The following is an 11,313-nucleotide window of genomic DNA, read 5'->3' as shown; positions in this document are numbered from 1 at the left end:
GAACTTTTCATTACGGAAAGCTTTGAAGCTTTGGGGTAGAATAAGGATGACGGTTGATATTGCTTCATTAGGCCTACCCTCGGACAAGCCAGTGCATGTCGACTGCGCGCAAGTGCACATCTACAAATTTAAAAGTCATTTAGTAACCCTTTCACCACCATGGCTTTACCCAAACACATTGTTATCAATGGTGATCTTGGACCTGTTTACAGGGAACTGGGGGTGAACAGGTTAAGGGGGAGTCCACCCATACCTGTTATCAATGAACGCGCCTCGTATATTGAATTTGTTCGGGAGATTACAATCATTCTCGATCATTTGTTCGATCATAGACCCTCGAGAAAAACTTTCTCGAGGGTCTATGGTTCGATGTACCTGATTAACGGCAGTATTTGAAATTGAAAACTAGAGTTAGAATAAGACTTGCCGAATTCATGAGTGTGTAGTTTTCTCTTATAATAAATGAACACAGCGAAGTGAAAGTGTATTGTAATTCCGTCCAATGTATTTAGGGGATAAGTACCATTTTTACGCTGCCCATACATAAAAGACTGTGTCTGTTTTTCCTTCTTACTCAAACTTTTCGTCTATCATATTTTCGAAAAAAAAATTGTGGAAGTGTACGTCGCACATTTTGGTGGAAGCATCACATCTTTCTGACGAAGAATGTTGAAAGAAATAGACGCATATTCAATATTTTACAGGGTATACTTGCTGTTAATGTTTTACAAGCTTACGAGTCGCTCAATGCAAAGGCAAAACAAAAATGCAATTATAAAACACATGTTTATATTTCAGGCCTACTCATTAAGGTGGCTTTCTATTTACCGTGTTCTCGGTTAATTCTTAGCGGCTAGTACGACCATGCAATGCTTTGTCAGCTACTGTATTGGAAGATACAACCGCAGTTTCTTAAGGCGCAACAAATTAGAAAACAAAGTATTTGACTCATTAAGTGCTAGGTGGCGCACATCTCTCCGTATACGCATATCGCATGGATGTAGATATTGGTTGAGGTAACGGATGCGCCACGAGCTCATTTTACGGTTATCACAATTGCACTATTTACATAAATGTTGATTTCACTGTTTTTCAGAACATTCCTTTATACATTTTCGTTTGCTTTATGTTGACATGACCCTTCTGTATTAGTTGTGAATAAATTTAACTTTCTTTTCAAAGAAAGATGCAGTAACGAGAAACATATGAAAATTGTTTAATAACATTTAGTAAAAGTACGTTAAGATATTTCATTGACAATTTCAAAATAGTAATTGAATCACCATTAAAATCGCATATTCTGAGACACTTTGGGTAAGCAAGTTATGACGAAGTGAAAGGGTTATTCTCTGAGATAAGTTAGCATGTAAATTTCTTTTGTTATTTCCATTTGGTCGGGGAAAAAAATCAATGGGCTTTTGTTTCATAAAAAAGGTGAAACTAGGTCTCTCCACTTTCATTACATTATTCTGTATGCTTAGGACACAATCTCTTGAAAAATTTACAAAAATGCTTTCTCCTTCCCCAATCAAGCATATTTTCCGCACCATTTAAAATGGGAATTGAGAAGAATGGTATCCTACTTTTCAGAATTTCAAAAACTTGTCTATGAATTTGTCTTCACATGGGAGACACTTTTGACATCACTGAGAAATCTCCAATGGTACAAATCATAGTGAATCATGGGATATCTCCAGTACTGCAGGCATGTGATGTGACGAACTTTACGCAATTTATAGCGGATCTCTATTACATGTATCACTTTTGAAATGCGAGTTGGCCCTGAAGCCCTGACAGTGGATGTTATATGTAAACTTGAAGACGGGTTTCTGTTAGGATGTTTACGAGTTGTGTTATTGCACAACCTCCTAATTCAACTATATAAATAAATTTCAAACAAAACAAGGCGAACATTGTTTGATTCGCAAGGGCAAATAAACTTACCTTCATTTGGTACGACTTTGAACAAGCGCACTTTTCACCGTTGCAGTACAACATACCTACCTATCTACTTGTTACAGAAACTTGGGAATTTCCGGGGCATACAATGGCTCGCTTGGGCTATCTATGTTATAAAACCAAGACCAACAATACACCATTGCAATGTAATTTTGGTATACATTTCCCAAAAAACAAAACCAAAAAAATATATCGAAGTCATAAGCGCAAAGCTAGACTTATCCAAAAATTGAAGTATTCTGAATCGGGGAAAGCGGGTAGTACTGTTTGTTAGAGAGAAAATAAAGACACAAATAAAAACTGATACCTGTACTGATGGAATAAAGGGTTAACATAAGTTTGCAATAATTAAAGCAGGTAAAAGGTTAAGAGCAGGGAAACCATATATCAAAACTGAATAAGAATAAAGGATAAACCTTTCCGTACCCAGAATCATCGAATCAGTGTGTATTCTGCGAAACGCCCTCTAGCGATAGATCTTAAATAATTATTGGAGAATCAGAGTGGCGCCTTGGGTGATGGAATTAATAGACAGTAGCACTGTAGATGCCGGAACTTCTCTCTACATATATATATATATATATATATATATATATATATATATATATATATATATATATATATATAAAACAAAAGCATCAAGTTACTCTAGCATAGGCTTTATCTTTGTATATCAAAAAAGCTGCACATTATCAATGCTGACAAATCTACGCTCTGAGTTGATTTCAAAATGTCGCCACCAAAATGAATATTATCTATCAAATTTTAGCACCACCTACAAATAGAGTGGCACGTCACGATCATATATATGAGACTGTTGAGCTAAGAATATTTTCACTTCTTCTGTCTGAAGATTGCAGGATGCATGAAACTTAAGTAACAGATATCATTACTTTGTACTTGAAGTAATTTGTGTTGTGAGAGAGAGAGAGAGAGAGAGAGAGAGAGAGAGCTGCATATTTTTTTTCTTCTAATTTTACTCCTCTTACTAATGGAGGGAAGTGGTGTTTATTATAAAGGACATTTCCGTACTGCATATCTGGTACTATAACATTTTCAAATAAGCTTATTTGAATTTTTTGTCAATGCCTTTTTAAGTTTTTCTTTCCCCTTGAAAACAGTTTTTGCTGAGTTCAGAAAAAGGGACACGGACGTATTTTCCGGGAGCTGAGTAGATGTAGGCTAGGGGGTCTGTAAGGTCACACACTTTACACGTCACCTAGAACCAAACCCGGAAGAGCGCAGTACATACGGTGCAGTGCAGTGTAGTGTTCGTGCTGTGACCGTGTTAGCGCACTGGCTTGTGAATGCTGAAGAAAGCTCAGGCAAAGTACAGTACCGTCAGGTCGATTTGTTAATTTTCAACGCCTTCCATGGTTCGGTACTTTTACTACTTGCTTGAAACTGGTAGGAAATGTTCTCATAGTTGTGTCATGTGATTCACTGAGGACAAGCCATTAACGAAACTCTGAAACTTTCGTGCAGCGGGAGTCGTGAATAGACTTGACGGAAATATCGGGCAGGCCTGAAATCCGGGTTAAAGTTCGGACGTCTGTCGGGATTTGACCCGAATTGACGCTGCTGTGTGGACTACCTTCGTCAACTTTGGCTGAATTTGTAAAGTTCCAAAGATGTTTTCGTGGTTCAGCTCATCAGGTAAGACGAGCTCGATTGTTTGTTATTGCATGTCCTGATATCTTATAAAGTAACCAGCTGCTTGTTATGTGTCGGTATTCCACCGCAGCTTCAAGGGTAGTGTTGTGTACTTCGGAACACCGTACCTGCACCGGACCTCGAACGACCTTTGGGAAATTCTTGTTCGTCCGCCTATCGTCTTCACAGATCAATACCAGTTGTATTGTTACCCTTTCTCTAATAATCAGATAACACTATCTTGTTTCTCGGACCACGGTCCCTCCACAAAATTCTTCCAGAAAACGGACCGTTTTGTGGAGGGACCGTGTTTTGTGGAGGGGCCGTGCTCGTCCGTTCAGAAATGTGCATAGTGTCGGTGCCCTCCTGGTGGTTCAAAGAATTCAGCTCGCGTAAGTTCCAGGCTTCATATAAAACCAAAAATATCGAGAGGTCGCAAATGTGCCTGTAGAGATTTCTACCTTCAAGTGGCAATTGGTCTTCACACACATTCTACGAGTCCTTTCCAATTTGCGAATGAAACTAAAAATATTGAAAAGAAACAGAACTTTGAGACTGCATTTAATACAACTGAATGTACGAATTTGAATTTTCAAAGCAGTGTTGGAAAGTCAATTTCTCGTTTTTTCCGAAAATGTCCCACATATAATAGTCACCACTGGTACCAGAGTCAAAACTATCTCATAGCATTGCCATTGGATTTCTATAAAGCAATAGAATGTATATAGGACCATGGAGGTAGCTCCATGATAGGACTACTTTCAAAATAACCACTTGTACTTACTCAGCGACTGAAATCTATAAATATGAAAGTTCCGTTGGACTTTGCCCCATAAAATTCCTGTAGCATATTTTTCACTGTTTGTTCAAATATAGTCCACAGGAGTGATAGAGCTTGAAGTTTAATTTGCGCTGTTGCAATCGTCAGTGTATAAAATGCTTTCAAAACACTATAAAACACACAACCATAAAACTCTAATATGAAGCCATTCTTGGAGATTTGTGGAGTGGCTGTGATTTTACCGAGTACAAACTCCACTGGTAATAAAATAACACCTTTAACTCATTGCAAATTATATTATAGCTTTGTCAATACCAGTGAAATTTGTGATGTCATCCCCCCATTACTACTGAAAACGTATCAGATTATCCAGTATTGTGGCCCCAGATGTTTTCTACACCTACTAATTCATTGGCTTTGCCAACAATATAAAATAATATAATGTACCCCCTCCTGGCCCATTATGGACAAAAGAAAACTATGCACCACATAATGTACAAAGCGATTAAATAATGGAGTGCAAAGTTTAGTTGAGTCTATTATGGGTCAGGAGGGGGGTATACTTGTATTTATGTTTATTACAATAACCCTTCTCCTGTAGAAGGATCAACTCTATGAGCAAAACAAAATCCTAACAAATTTAAAAACAATTGTAATTTAAAATTGTATTTATTCAGAAAATGCATGTATTGTACATATCAAAAACAATGTTAAAGCTGCAGCATGGACTGTAAAAGACGTCCTGCTATCTATAGCCTTAGTCATGAACACTGCATAAATAGAATACCAATGAACTAGGAACCGTTCTGATCTGAAGGAAGAATTTTATTCTTTCTGGTTTTAAAGATCGACGGTAAAAACAGTTAAAGTGCTCATTCTTACAGTTATAGTGTACCAATGAATGCAGTGTAAGTTAAGCTGTATCTGACAGTATGGTGTTTCTAATCCCAGCTTTATTTTCAGCTGTTTCCTTTATGTCTTCCACCTATCTTTTGTACCACATCGTACAATGGTCTTGCACAAAAAGTGACTTGTACAGCTCTTGAGACCAGTGAGTTTGCCAACATTCCCACTTTGAATTGTAAATATCTACATTAACATTTACAAACATTATTATAAATTTATACACATCGTCAATTTGAAAATTTTAAAAACCTGCTTGTAAACATATGTTATATAATTCAGCAGCAGATAAGTACACTTTTTTTTTCAAATTTGATAGGTGGAGCTTAAAAGAATTTACATGTAAAAGCTTTCTACCACAGTACATGTGACCGACACATGGACTATGACATATACAAGTTTTCACCACATAATTCCCACTCAATGCACACTGTAAAATGTCGTATGCCAAAGTACTTATCACAGAAATTCCAAAATTAAATTAACCAAATTACAGCTACCTTTCTGAACCTGTAAAAGGAAAAATAAAATTCAAATATGGATGGCCATGTTGTAAAGTAGAAGAAGAAAACCTTTATTAATTTAGGGACCGTCGCAGAAGTTCAAAAAGCGAAAATTTATTCGTTTAGGGGGGGAGGGGGTTTGACTTCCATTCAATTAGTGAACTTCACTTTCGCACTTTTATTTTGTGATCACAAGTTTTCGTGTGTTTATTTTAAATTAAAGAAAAACTGCACACTCGTGCCAACAAATTTGTAACTGTTTCCATCTCGTTTGTGCCCCAAACACAATTTACCGATAGGAACATTGTATCCTAAACATTTCATTCATCAAATTATACAAAGACAAAAAGTATCATTTTTTTTAAATGTGCTATTTATAAGCGTCTGCTCTAACCACTAGATGTCTTTATTCCACTTGTTATGCACTGGTCTAGTCGTTTTAATATGATTGAACATGCCTGGGCCCCCTTGTCAATTTTTTTCGCTTATTTACCGCCCCTACCAAGTACAAATTGCGTGTTCACAAAGACAAAAAACAGCACAAGAGATGCAAAAAGGGAAAGTAAAATAAAATGAAACTTTTATGCGGTAAATGCCCTGTTAGTACTCAAATCTGATCGTTACTTTAATTGTAATGTGGCAAGGGGAATACGTCTTTAGTAGCTATAGCAAAATGCAACATTGTACTCTCAGGCAGACATGAACATTTCGCACTTTTGAAGTTTCGTTTAGGGGAGGGGGAGGGGGTTTTGATCTAAACGAAGAAATTTCGTTTCTTGAACTTCTGCGACAATCTGAGACGGTCCCTTATTATTTCACCATCAAAATTTGATTGATACAGCTTTTTTTCAATGATGAAGTTTGATCATTTAAGATTGGAAATTGTGATCAAACGATGAAATCAGTTGGTATATCACAGCACTTCCAAGAGTGCTGCCGTTTGAACTTATTTGTTTCATTGTTGCTTTAAAAGAGCTATTGGGCTACTTTGTCTTACTTAAAACATCGTATTCCACTCTGAAAGGTGTTGATGCTACCAGAAAGGTAAAACCATGGCAACTTATGCAGCAAGATGGCGCTATCCATAAAGTTTGCAAAACAAACCATCAGGTGGTAAGATTTAAAGCCAACTTCAGAAATAAAAAAATAATCATTATGTACTTTGTTTCTAGTTCGTATTGCAGTTGCTGCGGATCCGTAGCCCTACCACTCCCTTTGCTGGTTGTGTTGGGGGAGTGGTAGGGCTACGGATCTGCAGCAAGTATTGCAGTTGCTTGTGTACTAGGTTATGGCAGAATGCACCCTGGGAACAGTGGCATTCTTGTTGCCCTGATGCAGTAATTACCCTAATGTTCTACAAAATGACAACTCTTTGAGCCATATATTTACAGGACAAGCGGATACATGTATTTTTCTACTTTTTCAATTTACAGAATTGGGTCAACTTGATTATGTCATATGGCATCATGTTGTATTCATGCACCGGATGATGACCTTACTCCACATCAATCTCAATTTTTTACATTGATCTGTGATATGCATGTTCAGATATGTGGTCGTGAATGTGATATGCATGTTCAGACATGTGGTCGTAAATATATCTATGTTAGGGCAATACGCACATTGAAAGTGAAAGACTGAATTTTTTGGCTTAAACTTTCAACCATTCTCTTTCAATGTCAAGAATAAAAATCAGGGGGTCAATGTGGAAATTTGGTACTAGAGAAACAAAGTACATGTACCTGATACGACACAATGAAATTCAAAATGGCTGCCATCGTTGTGTTTGCCTTTGGGGAAAAATAAAATTTTCGATTTTCAAAAAACTAACATGGTAATGAGCTTCAAAATGAACCCCTACAAGTGGTGGACCAGAAAAGTATTATAAAAAATTCTGAGTCCAAATATCTGTCCCCAAGGTGCAGTCTACCTTAAACCTTTTGTTCTTTTCTTTTACTGTGGATTTGTGAAACTTATAACCACCGATTTTGTATAATTGAATAAAGACAAGTTGCTGTTTTGGAACTAAATTACTATAGTATAAACTTGAAAGTTTCTGCGCATATCACATTCATATGTATTCAGCTGTAAACAGTCCCTGAAAACCATGCTCTTTCAAAGTACAGGAAAAAAAGGCTCTTTTTATATGGTAAAATCGTCCTTGTGTAATTGTTATATGAAACACTTTGGAAAATAACAATAACAAAAAATTCTACATCTTTACATATGCGAAAATCTACTCAGCTGTTCATTTCAGAGGAATGCAAAATGGAAGGAATATAGTTAGCTAACCACTGATTTCATTCTTGTTGTTGACAGTGACATTTGACACATGGAAATAGTACAAGCCAATCTACATGGTTAGACTGTTGCATATAACAAACCGTGCAGTTTGAAATTGGCATTTCCCTTTGTTTGTAAAAGAAAGTAGCAATTTGGTGTTTCTTAAACCTACGAGAAAGGTGTTAAGGCGTGGGTCGTCATGATAATGTGACCTGTCCAACACATGAAGTATATGCAATATATACATTCAAACAAAATTGCAGTTTGTTGATCTGTCACACTGGTAAACAGAAAGTTAGGGTCAAGAGAGCACACCTCAGGGTCCCAGTTTTTACTTCCTTGTTGACATGAAGGTTGTTTCACAAACAGTCTCCGTGACATACACAACCCCTCTCATCACCGCAATAGTGGTTCCACCCTATTGTAGTTAACAGTCGGGCTGAATCCATAAACCCAGTTTGGGTTAGACCCATGTACCAGGAAACAGGATCAAAAAAATTATAGCCATGAGAATCCCTCCCACATGAAAGACATTGAAAATTTTGACATCATTGGGTGAAACACTGTACACTGACACTGTGAAAGTATACACTATGAAATGTCATGCTTCCATAATGTGATTATCCGAATATGTCACAGATTTCACTTTCCCTTTCCATAAATTTCAATACCAGCATGTTTCAAGATGGCAAGCTCTCTAACATACAGTATTGCTGATCTTCATATACAGTTGGCAATGACCACATCGAATTTAGTTTGAAATTATGCCCAATGTCAGTGACTGCAGTCCATTTGCTCTGTCCTCCCATCACAGTCTCTCAATGGATGTTCGTTTTTCAAAAAAGATTTAAAAAATTCCATCTCATTGTTTTTAATTTAAATTTGTAAGCTTTTGTGAGCATAATTAAAAAAAATTAATGTCTTTACGAATCTTATAATAGCATATAACTACTGTATAAAAGCATTCGCCATACTTTGTTTCATAAACAGTTTTGTAAAGTGTATGCAAAATGACTTCTGTTTGTATTAACAGCTGTATTTTTGTTTATGGACATTTTTTGTCATGCAGGCAAAAATGCAAAAACTGCATCGGTTGAAGATGACCAAATACCTCTGACGAGCCAAGTGGGTGGTGACAGCGAAGATGAAGAAATTTTCAACGGCTCAACACCATCTATCACCCTACGGTTGCACCACGACGATGACCAAGAAAATGGCGTAACACGAGACGGAAGAGTCCGGACCAAAGTTGTTACTCACAGGATGTCCTGGAAACAAAAATTCTGTTTCTGCGGCGTCATTGGAATTGCCATCGGAGTTGTTTTCCTCATATACTTGGGGCTTCCGTGCCCTGACTGCAGACGGTCATGGAGCACTGAATTTCCAAGATTTAGTAAGTCTCAGGTTTCACGTTTTCTCACCATACAATATGGACGTCAGTTAACTCATTTTAGCAAACCATGGCGACAGAAACTTAAAACTGTAAACAAATAGAATTGTTATGAAGATAAATAACAATGTTTTGTAGTAAGGGTTGAGAAAATAAATAAATGGTTCTGCTGATGTGCAGCATGCTCGGAAGGTTATATCTGATTGGTTGATTGTCACTATTCACAGCAACTTAGGGAGTCTTTTTTATTTTTTTATTATAATGGTAAGATTCAGCCACCCAATTGGATATCAGCTTCCGAGACGCTGCACATCAGCCCAAATGGTTTGGGAACTCTGGTACCATTTCTGTTGTCCTCAAATATAATTGTTTTGATATTCTAGGGCTTGGGAGAACTCCGGGCAAAATGACTAAGTAACTCCGGTAAAATTTACCATGGTTTTGGCCTTAACAAACAACACTGAATAATATGTTGTAAGAAATGAGAGACGGTTTTGAAGACTTGATACCTGCTAGTACCAAATAGAACTACACACTTTTCAGAACTGCATGCATAGATCAATTTTGACCTTCAGTCAAATCATTTAAAAGACTCGCAACCTTCTTTGTGTTTCTTGTTTCATTACTGTTTCATAAGAGACAGAAAGGAAATCCTCACGACACAGAACACACTAGGCATGTTTCGATTTGAGGTTTGATTTAGATACAATGCCGGATTTACTGCTGAATTCAACTGTCCATTGTAAATGAATTCATGTAAAAAATTGAATAAAGAAATGTGTCCTTGTGTAAATCACTCAGCTGCTAGGGCATTGTATCAGGCATTTAAATACTGGTTGCACCAAATATATAAATGTGTGGATTAAAAGCCGGGGGTTTTTTCAAACAATTGTCGCAGCTATCTAAGTTTCAGTTCAAACACACGGTGGAAAAATTCACTTTCACATCCTTTCATACACAGTCAGAGAATGAGACCCCAATTGTTTGTGTGTTCTCAAACTTTGAATCTTTTTTTCCTGTAATCTTGCATGATATTCCAGGTAAAATTTCTGTTATTCTTGAAAAAATTAGCTGCTTGCTGTAAGAAAGCCTGTGTTGTACTGTGTTTGAGTAGGAAAGTTTTTTTCAGGTCGGATGACATGTGTGAAATGTTAATTGTCTCCGTCCATGTAGACGGTGCAAGAATTCATGATGTAGCGTGAGAGTGGTTTTTACATATTTTTTCTGTCGGGAGTGTTGTTACAGCCATGCAGATTGTTCCATTGAGTTGATCCCCTTTTGACATCAGCTCGACAACAATGCTATGCATCGGCAGTTGAAGGTCGCATCAGAGCCTGCAGTGCACTACAGGAAAGTCTCCAACTGAAATAGTCAAATATCCAGGATGTATAGAACATTCGCTGGCTCAGGCAATTAGCATATAAACCCTCATAGAAACACCGCCCTCGGTATACAGCAACAATAACCCAAGGTGGTATTTAATAAGTAAATGTGATGAAAAAAGCCTGCATACTTGAAGTCTGTCAATATTTTTTCACAGACATATACCAGTACATGTCCGGTTTTGCTTTTCAAAGCTAGGAAGCCGGTGGATGTTGCCATGGTTACCAACTCAATTTTTTTGTAATTTGCCCTTTCACGTCAATTAATTACAATATATAAGAAACAGAAGTGAAAAAAAATTTGCATGGTTCCTTGCCATAAAATAGCAAAGACGTTGCATATCCTTTTATAATCAATTTTCAAGAAGAGCCACCAAATTGCAGCACTACCAACAGACTTTAAACTTAAAAAATTAGTCGCTCAAAATATATCTTTCTTATATTTATAGTTGGGTACAT

At 37.0% G+C, this 11,313-nt stretch overlaps 1 protein-coding gene across 1 annotated transcript in view; it reads left to right on the top strand.

Annotated features, from left to right (window-relative positions):
* Positions 1–3,186: 3,186 nt before the first annotated feature.
* Positions 3,187–11,313, top strand: part of LOC139151291 (uncharacterized) — a 29,196-nt gene continuing 21,069 nt past the window's right edge. Inside the window, exons 1-2 of the mRNA XM_070723975.1 lie at positions 3,187–3,615; positions 9,152–9,475. Of these exons, the coding sequence (XP_070580076.1) occupies positions 3,591–3,615; positions 9,152–9,475 (349 nt within the window). The 5' untranslated portion in view covers positions 3,187–3,590. The remainder of the gene's footprint in view (positions 3,616–9,151; positions 9,476–11,313) is intronic.

Source organism: Ptychodera flava, chromosome 15 (genome assembly GCF_041260155.1).
Source record: "Ptychodera flava strain L36383 chromosome 15, AS_Pfla_20210202, whole genome shotgun sequence".
Taxonomy (NCBI): Eukaryota; Metazoa; Hemichordata; class Enteropneusta; family Ptychoderidae; genus Ptychodera; species Ptychodera flava.
Note: the sequence above shows the minus strand (reverse complement) of the source record. Positions and strands in the feature narration are given on the sequence as shown.